The 13,355-nt window shown below is 32.7% G+C and overlaps 1 protein-coding gene across 1 annotated transcript; it reads right to left on the bottom strand.

Moving 5' to 3' along the window:
* Window positions 1–5,895: 5,895 nt before the first annotated feature.
* Window positions 5,896–12,665, bottom strand: LOC127080806 (tyrosine-protein phosphatase DSP3). Its single transcript, XM_051021099.1, has 5 exons — window positions 12,529–12,665; window positions 6,978–7,071; window positions 6,510–6,567; window positions 6,357–6,400; window positions 5,896–6,255 (listed from the first exon to the last, which is right to left on the bottom strand). Exons 1-5 carry the CDS (start codon window positions 12,663–12,665, stop codon window positions 5,998–6,000), a joined length of 591 nt encoding a protein of 196 aa, XP_050877056.1. The 3' UTR covers window positions 5,896–5,997.
* Between the last annotated feature and the right edge of the window lie 690 nt (window positions 12,666–13,355).

The raw sequence follows: 13,355 nt of genomic DNA, 5'->3' as shown, positions 1-13,355 counted from the left end.
TGGGCAAATTCCATCTAGGACACTCATGTCCCTCAGCATGCTTTGTGGAGTACCCATTAACTGTCTTTATGGTTATCCAGTTACGGACAACGTTGGATCAGCAATAAAGCACTCGACTCTACATCTAGGATCCATAGTGGTTTCAGGTCGAAGAGTGGAATACACTATTATCACCATGAGAATGACTTATGACACTTTGCATAACTTTCTATATAGTATTCTCATAGCGGGTCAATCCGGTATAAATATTACTCTTAATATTCATACCTATGTTTAAGACTTGATAACCCTTTATCCATGATCCATGAGATGTGATCATCAGTCTACAAACATAATAGTCTTAATGCTTTAATGTTATCCCACTTCACACTAAAGCTCGACTACGGATACTTTAGGAATAGTGTCCTTATGTTTAATGTGTTCTCATGATTAAGTCACACTTAATACATTAAACGGACTATCTATTCCAGGGACTTTATTAATCAACCATAATAAAGAGAATGCCTTTTATTATTCGATACAAGTACCAAAATGTATTGGCCTCTAGGGCTTACACCAACAATAAACCCCCGAGAAACATGTCCTTTCACTAGTTCATTTACAATAGTCCCCCATAGCGAGGGGTTGTGCAGCTGACATGACTTCATCTTCAGAGTCAGAAGAACTTGATAGTTTCTCTTCTTCTAGTATTCCTCCGTCCAGAACTGCTTCTCTAACTGTTTTCCTGAGACACGTGTAGTTCTTTCAATTTCTAGATCCAATGAAATTAATGTTGATCCTGAACTGTGCGTACACAAACAAAAAACAACTCAGTAGCACTATGATAAACAAAAATTAAAAAGACTAATTTTTTTACACAAACGTCTCTTTGTTGAAAAATCAACAGTCCCCGACAACAGCGTCAAAAACTTGATGACTTTTCGGCAAGTGTACCGATAATATCGAAGTAATAAAAAGATCGAATCCACATGGACTGCCTCCAAGCAAGACAAAACGTGTGCAATATATAAAAAGTAGTAAAAAGAGGAGGGGGGTCGAGCTTCAGTTGGAAAAGTAAATAAACGAGTAAACAATGTCACGAAAATAGTCAGATTATGTTGTAGAATCCCCTATTCCTCTATTGTTGATGTTTGATGCCCTGTATAAATAATCTAATCATTATAGTCCCACGACGAATTAACAAAGTCGTTATAGCTGATCCCTTACGAAATAACTCATTAACAACTACTTTGAGCTTTTTATCTCTTGTCCGCCAGCGTAAGCAGGGTTAGACGATGTATAGAATGTTACATCTCTATGCCACTACTCGGGGTCTTCTATTCCTATTCAACCAATGTAAGTACAAAAATTGCCCTAGGTCTAACACATAGACTAATGGTCAATATTTCCTATGTATCCAAAATCAAATTAAAAGAGTATCTCACATGAAAAGTATTACGAACAAGAAGCAATTGAATAAGATTATAGATCATAGGTTCATACAATAGTCAAATCAATATAGAATCCAACAATATAGCAATAAGTTCGTCATAACACAACCTAACCTAGAAGAGTTTAGATACTCATAGTGCAATTAAAAATACCCCAATTGATATATGAAAATAACATAGGAAGTCCCTTCAAGTGATTACCTTCAATGACTCAAATGCTCTAAAAATCTCCACTTGTGCTCTCAAATTCGTGCTTCAATCCCAAAATTGTAACCCTTGTGAAAGTGCAGAAAATCCTCTTTTAAAGTCGTCAAAATGGACGAGAACGCGTCAGAAAAAGCTCAAAAAAGTGACCATCACGCGCGTGATGCAACTTTAATGACTCTATCACGCGCGTGATGCTACTTGATGGTGTATGTGATTATTTCCGAAGTTGCATCCTTTTTTGCTCCTTTTTACTCAAAGTTTCACTAGGTCCACAATTTGCATATTTAGCTATTTCCCCCTCATTCTTTGGCCATTCTTCTTCATTTTTGCTCGACTTTCACTTGTTTTTCTCCGATTCTTTGACTAAATATATGCAATGATGGACGGTCATCACCCTTGCCAAACTCTCATAATTTCTAAAATGCTACCCTTTACTAATTAGTAAGGATTAGGAACTTGATTATCTTCTTAACTCACTAATTAGTCACTTTGTCTCACTTAATAAAGAAATGAGCATTTAAGAGAATATGAAATATTACGGCGAGTCTACTAGACAATGGACGTGTGTCATGATAAATGGGCGCACATTGCAATTACCGGGCGATTAGTAATTGAGCTCTAAGAAAAGGATATTATGTGTATGCCTTTAGTTTTTGACGGTCATCACCCTTGCCAAACTCTCATAATTTCTAAAATGCTACCCTTTACTAATTAGTAAGGATTAGGAACTTGATTATCTTCTTAACTCACTAATTAGTCACTTTGTCTCACTTAATAAAGAAATGAGCATTTAAGAGAATATGAAATATTACGGCGAGTCTACTAGACAATGGACGTGTGTCATGATAAATGGGCGCACATTGCAATTAACGGGCGATTAGTAATTGAACTCTAAGAAAAGTCTATTATGTGTATGTCTAAATATATTATTACAAATTAAAATATAATTAATAATAATGTTAATTTATACTCATTTAATTCAATAAATATTAATGCCAACTTATTCTCCATATTACATAATTATTTAAAAAAAAAAACATCTCATTTAAAATTGAAAAATATTTAAAATGAGATGTTTTGAATAAGACGGAGGTAGAGGGATTTTTTAATGTACGGACGTTATTAATATAATATTTAAATCTATTAAATTATAAATATATTTTCAATATCTTTCATTAATAATTTTATGAGTCGTATACAGAAAATAAATTTTAAAATTAAAGTAATTGATAAAACACCTTTAAATTTGAGAATCAAAATAATTAAATTTAGCTATGACTTTTAATTTTTATTGATTTAAAACTCACATATTTAATTATCAAGATAATTGTTTAATTTATTATATTTATTATTTATTTAGATGTATTCTTATTATAAATTGTGACATAATCTGTCCGTTCTAGTTCAGCTGACAAAAACAAAAGTTAATAGTCAATTATATTAATAGTTTGTGTGAACTTTTTAGTAGAGGAAGTAAGGCAGGATAATTAGCAGGGGATTAAAATCTAGTCTAAGCTTTTTATAAGCCTATTTTAAAAAGTATTTTTTAAATGTATTACATCCATCTATTTAAATAAATATAAATAGTGATTTATTATTACTATATTGTATATTATTCAATTAAAATAGAAAATTAAAATTTAGTTATATTAAAGAAGAAAATAGGTTGAAAATATTTTATGCATAATGTCATAAAGTTATGCTATTAGTTATGTTCAAAAAAATTTATTAGAATCTTTTAATTTTTATATTTATATAAATATTAATTGAATTGTTTATTAATATATATTTAAATAAAATAAATATTTAGATAGGTGACCAATCAAATCTTTAAAAATGTTAAATTTAAATTTAAAAATAAGTCTTATAACAAATTACACATCAAACTTAAACTTTTATATATTTAATAGGTTAAATTTAAGTTTAAAAGATATTGAAAACATTTGGCTAATAACTAAGAAAAATCTCATATCTATAGAAATATTAAAAAAAATCAATTTATATATATATATATATATATATATATATATATATATATATATATATATATATATATATATATATATATATATATATATATATATATACATATATATATATATATACATATATATATATATATATATATATATATATATATGTATATATATATATATATATATATATATATATATATATATATATATATATATATACTACATTTCATATTAATATTAACGTAAATAAATATCTAATTGAAAAAAAAAGTAAAACTTAAAATATCAACTCAAACTAATGTATATTATCACAAATCAATAAATTATATTCTTTAAAAGAATCAATAAATAAATAAAATTTAATACTACATTCTATGTTAATTATATGATATATAAATTTTCTATTGCATTTATTAAAATTTTAAAACATACATATGATTTAGATTTGGTTTTAAAAAGGCAATCTAAAAATTGATCTTATGAGAGTGGATCACCTTTCCCATGGAAGTCTGAATCTTTCTTTAGACTTTCTTCATAAATAAAAAAATCACCTCCAAATAATTCATCTACATTAATCGGTCATAGAGATCTAAAGCAACAAAAGTTATTTGTCGACGTCGTAAACGATACATGTCACATTTCATTGAGCCAACTTACTAAGCCTGGTATAAAATGGGACAAGAACATGATTTTTATCCATGAATAGGAATATCAGCTCGAATTAGAAGTATGCAAGCACAATCTACATGGAAAAGTCATCTGGCTAAAGTGTTCTTCACCATTAATTGTAGTTGCCTTGAAGAGCAATTTATCAACTTTATGGAAATTAATAGGCCAGTGGGACATTACATCAATGGCAGAGGTTATTGTGAGTTTATCTTTTCAATTCTATAATATATTCGAAAGGTTATGTCGGTGAACTACTGGAATCTGAGTCCAGATTTTCTTAAACTATTCCCATGGAGAAAACATTTTAATTCTTCTAGTATAAAGCGAACATCGACACAGGTTTGGATAAGAAGTTTTGGTATTTCGTAGGAATACTAGCGACTAAAGATTCTATTTTCTATTTGTAGTAGCATTATGACTCCTTTATGTATCGATGCAACCACTAAAAATCCAAGCTTTGATAGACCATTTGGGTGTTATCTGAGAATTCTTGTTGGTTTAGAAGTTACAAGCGAATTTAGGTACAAGGTGGTTGTTTGAAGGAAAGGATTTGCATTTTTGTGGAGTTGAAATATGATAACTTGCCCGATTATTGTATTTTTTTTGCAAATGTATTAGCCACCACTTTGTAATTTGAAAGAGAAAACATGTTATGGACCAGAATTAAGGAACAAAGTGACAAAAGGGAACATTGGGAACAAGACAAAACAAGAACCTAAGGAAAAGTGGCAGATAGAAACAATGCTAAAGGGAAAGAAGCAATGGTGATTGAGTTAAATGGCTCAGAGACCTCAAGAAATATGAACAAAATCACTAGTAATGCTAAAAAATTACAATCATTAGTTACATTTTTGACATTTTAGGCATATACCATTAGATCACTTTCTGATCTCATATGTTACACTACGCCAAATAAGGGAAAAGAGGACGCTTTTTTTGACCTATAACAGCGCTTTAAAGCGCCCTCTAATCTGGCGCTGACATAGGTAAAGACAGCGCTTTTTTTCCTGGTGAAAGCGCTCTCTAAAGTGGCTCTTTAAGCCCTTTAAGGGCCACTTTAGAGGGCGCTTTTTAAAGAAAGCGCCCTCTAAAGTGGAAACTTTTAAGGGTTTAGAGGGCGCTTTTACTGGAAAGCGCCCTCTAAAGTGGAAACTTTTAAGGGTTTAGAGGGCGCTTTTACTGGAAAGCGCCCTCTAAAGTGGAAATTTAAAGGGTTTAGAGGGCGCTTATTTTGGAAAGCGTCCTCTAAAGTGGGTGGTTATTTAATTTTTTTTTTAAAAAGCGCTATATTTTTTTATTTATTTTAGACAACTTGTATATTGAAGCAGTACACCTAAAACTGTATAATTTGAAGCCCTTTTTCACACATTGCATTCAACAAGCCTTGTATACAACAATCCATACATATACAACAATCCACTGATATATAATCGTTTAACTTCTAAAGATTCTAAATATACAACCAATTCATAACTTAAAAAGAAATAAAACTAAGTAGCAAAAGCATCTCTGAGATGTATGTTTTTTTTAGTTCTTTATTGTTAACTATGAGTAAAACTAAGTAGCAAAAGCATCTCTGAGAATATGCATGTCAATAGCAGTACTCAAAAGATCTTTAAAAACCCTAAGGATATATGTTCAAGACTCCAAAAAATTACTTTGAAGTATGAGTTCTCTACCAAATCCAAAAATGGAGTTGATAGCCAGTGCAGCAGCTAAAACGATGTCAAACGGGGTGGCTTCTGCGTAGTCTCGCCTTGATACATCAATCTGCGCTTCTTTGAAGCACCTTGATACTGGTAGATGATGATGTAGAGGCACTGCCTAAGATTTATGATGTCAAACATCTCTATAAATGTTAAATCCGCTGTCCTGGATTTAGCACCAGCATAGCGCTGGTACTCCTCAAACACAGAAGACAGACACCAGTTCTGCATCTTTCTGAAGCAACCAACTACACAACCTGTTCTATGCTGCATTACAGAAGAAAAATCATCTTTAGAACAAACAATTAGGAATTCAAAACAGAAATTCAGAATTGAGAAGATAAACTTGCAAGTGATCAATCTTATACCTTTCCTCGTTTGCAATGAATCAAAACAGGGTGATTTCTCACATCTGAAACCAGACAAAATTAAGGAATTAGATATCTAACAAACAAGAGAAACACCAACAAAGATATACAAAAAATCTGCATTTCAAAGTTGAATAAGCTTGCTTCAAATACCAAGTAAAATTTTCAAAGCCTCCATAATAGAATCACTGAGAATAGGTAAAGAAACTTCCTGCAGAAAAATACAAAGATTTATTAACTCTAAAATAAAAAAAAGAGAGATAAAACCAAAAATGAATCACCAATCCACATAGGTCAAATTTCATGATTATTAGCAGCTAACACCAACCCATATTTATGATAAACCCCAAACCCCCTTTTCCCCCTAATTATACAATTAAACCTAAAACCCTAATCTAATAATCTGCAAAAATAACACAATCACAGAAAAAATTCAAACTTTGAGTAATACACATACATTTCATGATTTCAATGAAATTTCATTAACAAAATTCATAATGATTCAAACAATCACAGACTTTTTAACAACAATCAAAATCCAATTCAAAACATCATACATTGAAATAACATGATTAAACACATTTGAACACATATATGATGAATACGAATATAAAAAATTACCGTTTTCCCCTCAATTCCAAATTGAAATAGACGAATATTCTGTGATTTAAGAAACTCCAAATTCTCCTCCGGATAGGGTTTAGGACACAAGTATCTGCATCAATTCGAAAAAAGTTTCACCCTAACCATATATATATATATATATATATATATATATATATATATATATATATATATATATATATATATATATATATATATATATATATATATATATATATAACATCAATAAATCAATAAATAAAGAGTCATTTTAATCATAGTCAACAATAAAGAACTAAAAAAAATAGAACAGTTGGTGAAATTTAACCCATAATGCCTAGTCTCCATTGCTAGCATTGCAACACAATAATTATTGTTGAGAATACTCAATAAATGTATGAACCAAGAAAAATGAAACCAAAAATGAACAATAGCGAACGTCAGAAGAGAAACCAAGTAATATGAAGATTAGAAAAATACCTATGGTGTCAAAATCGAACAGCTAACAACGAATTAATAGAATGAGGAAACGTCGTAGATCTAACAGAGGTGGAAGGAGAACGCCTTAGAAGTAGCGAAAATCGTAGCAGTGAGAACCCTAACGTGAAAAAGAACGAAAATAACAGAGAGTGAAATAACAAAACGCGCAGTATGTTATAATTTTAATGTTTACTAAAGGGGACCTTAGAGGGCGCTTGTGGAAAAAAAGCGCCCTCTAAAGGGGGCCTAAGAGGGCGCTTATGAAAGCGCTCTCTAAGGCTTTCCAAAAGCGCTTTATAAACTGGAAATGCACATGGACTTATAGAGCGCTTTTTAAAAAGCACACTCTAAGGGTAACCTTAGAGGGCGCTTTCTAAAAAGCGCCCTGTATTGTTGTCCCTCTATCTCCTCCTTATTTTTTCGCTTCACCTTAGAGGGCGCTTTATTACAAAAGCGCCCTGTAAAGTGTGTTGTCTATTCCAGTTGTTCGCTCCTTATTTTTTCGCTTCACTTTAGAGTGCGCTTTTGTAATAAAGCGTCCTCTAAGGTGCGCTGTCTATTCCAGTTTTTGGCGTAGTGTTACGGAATTTTTTTCACACACATGTTAGATGAAAAGTATTAAATGAATCATTGGTCAACATGTCTCTTACACTTGTTCAACCTTCTTTAATCTTACACAATATCTCAATTTGTGAAAACAACTATTATTATAATACTTTGCTCATAACAATTCACAAACTTTGATATTGAGGAATCAACTTAAGTTAATCCAATCTTTGTGCGTACGATACTCTTAGTTTTTTTTTTTTTATCACTTGTTACTATTAGACTATGTATACTTGAACATGTGTTAAATAGGATCAACAGGTTTTTGACGTCGTTGTCGGAGATTGAGTAATTAACACTTTGGTTTTCTTAAAAGCAAATTTTTGTGGAAAGTGAATTTGAGTTTTTAATTTTTTTTTGTCTTCTAGTGACACGACAGGTGCGTGATTACTGCATGGACAAATTGTTGACCCCAGTTTACAGAGGAGACCTTGAAAAAAAAAGAACACTTAGACTTTTGAAGAGATACTATATTACACTTAAACAACCAAAGACATTTTCCAACTATTTTATTTAAATACCTAAAAGAGAATTTTGGAGAAGAAGTCACGGTTAAAACTGACATCATTGACACATCTTAGAGGTTGCAAGTGAAAAATACTAGGTAACTACAAATGGATCGAATTTTAGTCCCGTAGAATTGAACTGAGATTAGGCAACTAACTTTAATATATAATAACAAATAAATAAATACTAACATTTTCTAACTTTATATTATAAATAGAGAAAAGAAATTAATTGTACATTATTAACCAATGATGATTAAGTATTTTGTCAAATAAGACTGTAATTCTTAAATTATTTATATAATATGATAGAATATTATTATTAGATGATAGTGTAAAACTTTTTTTATTAGATGATAGTGTAAAACTTTTTTTACACCATCAATGCATCTAAACTAAATTCTTATAAATAAGACTTTTTAATTTCCAATTTGAATTTAAAAAAATATGAATTTTCTTTTTTAAATAAAAAAATATACAAATAGTGTTTGTTTTTTATATAAAGTGAAATAAAATAATAAAAAAAAAACTTGTTATTGCAGCACACAAACGTGATTAGTACAAAACTATTACACACTTACTTAGCTAAACACAAACATCTCATTCACATATTTCATCACTACATATCATATTGTCATATACAACAGCACAAACACACAACAAAATAGTCACTCCAAGCATAGATATCACTTTAACATGATATAATATTCATAACTATTATGATGATACTCATAACACAATAGCTTATATTCTACACACAAGCAACACCACACAATTAATAAGAACACACATTACACTACAAATTATAACAACTACACCATGATAAACAAATTACAAACTTACAATGAGTGAAGTCAAGTTGAAGATGGTGATGTTTGTTGTTGATAAAAATGAAGGTGGTGGAGATTTTCTTTTGAGGTATTATGACATTATGGTTTGAGTATGTGAAGAAATGGTGGTTGGTGCTAGGTTGGAGATGATGAATAGTGTGAAGATGGTGGTCTTGTGTTATCCTTTCTGGTTTTTTCTAAGTTTTTACAAGAGTTTTCTTTGTGTTTTTATGCAGCAAAACAACCTCTAAAAGTCTCCTTTAATGAATGTTATATATTAACTTATATACCCACAAAATTAGGGTTTATGTTTGGTTCAAAGTTGAGAGAAAGGGATTTCACCTTTCATGCTGAAAAAATGCAGCAATGCTTTATTTTGTTGTGACATACATGTGTAGTGTATATGTATAGCTTGATGCATAAAAATAGCAGTTACTCCAAAGAGAAACAAGGAGAGAAGCTTTTCTTCATACAGGAAATGATGGAATCTTCTGATTTTTTATTAAAATATTTTTTTTTCAATTTAAATATTAAATTAATTAATTTTTTAAATTAATTACCAAAATAACCACCTTTTATTACTGATGCGTCAGTTGAACTGGCGCATCCAATTACCATTCAAAGGAGGCGCCCAAACATCTGACACATGCTTGCAATGTTATTGGGCTTAGGCGCCCATGCATCTGACGCATGCATGCCTTGATGCCACATGCATTGACGCATGCATGCCTTGATGCCACATGCATTAGTGCATGCATACACTACATCAGTGTATGCGCCAATGCATGTGGCACATGCACTTTTCATTTTTTTTAATTTTTAATTTTATAATTATAATTAATTAAACTAAATACTTAAATTAAAAATTATATTATATTATAAAGTAAAAATACATAAAATTGACAAGAAAATCAATGACCCGCCCGATTGAAACGTCCCCCTGTTCCACATCCATGTGTGTTAGCCTGTCATCGTGGTCTCCCACGATTTTCTTAAGGTGTTTGGGGTCTTTGAGTGCTGACATGATGCAACGGTGGCTGGTGTGAAGGTTCGGTGGAAGGTCCAATGGTATTTGATAGATTTGTCATCATTTGTCCCCAATAGTTGGGGGGTTGTTGCCAACGGTGCTTCCGTAATTGAGTTCGATGCCCATGTTGTCGTAGTTGGGTCATTGTGGTTGGGTGTATTGTGGACGGTATGGTTGCCCTAATTGGGACATTGAATCGTTTTGGAAACGAAGCAATAGTTCATGCGGTGTACTAAAGTCAAACAATGGTTGGATATTGGGGCGATGGGATGTTTGGATGTTCATTGGTGGGGGGCTACGATGCCATGACGTTGAATCATATGAATCATCTGGGCTATAGACTGTTGTGGAGGCTGCGTATGGTTGTTGGTGGTTAGGGTTTGATTCCTGGTTTTGAGTTTGGGTGTGTGGCATGAATTGATTACGAGGTTGGATCTTTGGTGGTTAGGTGTATATGGTAGGGTGATGGTGTGAGGTTGGTCGTTAGATTTTGGTGGGTTGACATTGTTCTTGGACGAGGATTTGTTATTGGGCGTATGATGACGAAGCTTGTTGGCGTGGATCAATCAAATACCTTGGCTTAGACACAAGTTGTGACGTTGTAACCGACCTAAACCATGACATATAATGTTGAGTTGGTCTAGCATCATGTATGATTGCTTCATTTAAGATGTGTTGCAGTCGATTCCTCCAATGATGACACATCTCTTTTACGAAGTCTCTCTACACTGAATAATCCCATTGGCCATCGACTCTTGTTGATGCCAATCTCCCAAACACATCAGAGGTTCTGGAATTTGTTGTTGCATGCTGAACTGCAGTTTTACACGGTCACTTTGGTGCATCTCCACAGTAGTGAACCGGATAATTGATGTTTTTGCTGTCCAAACTGCAACATCATCATGGTGTTTACCTTGAAAATTGGTAAACAACCGCTGATCTTCCAAAATTCTAAATTTGGTTACTCGCAGGATCGATCAAATTGATCCTAGGACATGTGCTAATTGTTTTAAAAATGAGTTTTGGTAATAACGAACACCTCGACAGTACGCGTAGAACTAGTGTTTAATAACTTATAAAAAAAGGCTAATATGAATTAGAGAAATTGTAAAGGACTTGTGATAATAACCAGCTGATAAAAGTAAGTGTTTAAAGCAAAGAAATCTTAAGACTGTAAATGACGAAGTGAAAGAAGAGTGTTTGGAATGAAGAAGTAAAGAAATGTATTTCTGAAAGAAAAGTAAAGATAAATTTGTATTGCTTTAAAATAACTAACAATGGTGTAAACAAACATACATGATGTGATTTATGATTCTTCTTCACACGAGTACTTGGTAAATTTATAGATTTTGTACACACTTTGACACACCCTTTTCCTAACACTAAGACCCTTTATTTATACTGGATCGAGATAAACGTTTCTGATGGTCCTTCAATCACGTCGAGACACATGGTGCCTTGCATGGACGTAACTACCCACTATGCTCCACGTGTACCCCTAACAGTTCCAGATCAGAGCCAAGTTCCCTCCCTTTATTTGAATTTTGAATCTTTAATTGAAAACCGTCCTCAACCACTTTAAGATATATTTCTGAAGTCTCAACTGTATGTTGACTCTTACTACCGTTATCTAGTCGAAACACCTCTACCTGGTCGAACATCACCTCCTAATTGAAGCATCTCTACATAAGAATTCCTTTTTTGGTAATTCTTTAATGGGCGTCGAAATTATGAGCTAACAAATTGCCCCTCAAAAATATTATTTTCGACATTTGTGAGAAAAAGACATTTTTTGAGACCTTATTTCGACGCCTTAACAACTCTGACATTGTGCCAAGTGTCCCAATGTTTGCAAAACTTTTCAGTTTCTCCAATTGTCTGGTGACGTCAGGGTCATCATTATATTTTTCCTAACCACGTCTTTTCAGCCCACAACCGAATCTTTTCACTCATCACATTTCTTAGACTCTTGGAAAACGTGGGTTCAGACATTAATTAACATCTCCATCACACTGCCCAAGGAAGACACGTGTCCCACTAACTTGTCAACTATTAATGCTGATTTGAAACGTTTTCTCTTCCAGGCACGCCTATAAAACCCACAAACTTAGCCATTTCACATTTTTACGCTTTCTGGATTTCCAAACACTCTAGCCTTTCTTTCTTCATAACTTCCTCCTTTCACTACCTTGTCTGCTCCACTCGCGGTTGGCAACCAACAATACATGCCAGAGCCCAAAACAGAAGAACATCGCATAATTTATGCTTCTCAGGTACTCATTCCCGTCTCTGTTTGTAGAAAGAATCATGCATTATCTAGACCCCTAGTTGATTTAGATGTTGATCATAGTAAGCTTAGAGAGTTTTTTTCCTTTTTATCACAAATGCAAGCCTATAGGGCAAAAACCCTAGAACTAAAATAACCACCACTGAAAACCCTAAGGCTGGTGATGTTATAGATTTAAGGTTTATGAATAATGGATTTAGAGCTTTCCGCGCCACCCCCATATTTAAATATCCCACTGATTATTTAGATTGGTTAAAGAAAATATAGAAAGCTAAGGCTCAGGACTGGAAAAACACAGGCATTTATGACCTTATCATGTTGTTGAATACCCCTATGTTGATTTCTTCGTTGTACTTTTGGGACAATACACACTATACTTTTGGGACAATACACACTATACTTTCCACCTTCCTTGTGGTATGGCCATGCCAACCCTCTTAGACTTGGCTACTATCACAGGGCTGAAACCTACTCGACATACCTATGATCCTGAGATCGATGCTGCAGACACCATAGCTTTTTCGACTACTCGAGCAGCCTATTTGACGCACATTACCCACTATCATGATAAAGATACTGACACCTCCTCCAATCTAGAGCATATAGCTTTCTTGGCCTTGTGGTTGTCACATTCTGTTTTCTGTTCGAATTCCTTGCAGG

Source organism: Lathyrus oleraceus, chromosome 5 (genome assembly GCF_024323335.1).
Source record: "Lathyrus oleraceus cultivar Zhongwan6 chromosome 5, CAAS_Psat_ZW6_1.0, whole genome shotgun sequence".
NCBI lineage: Eukaryota > Viridiplantae > Streptophyta > Magnoliopsida > Fabales > Fabaceae > Lathyrus > Lathyrus oleraceus.
This window is presented reverse-complemented; position numbering and strand designations above follow the sequence as displayed.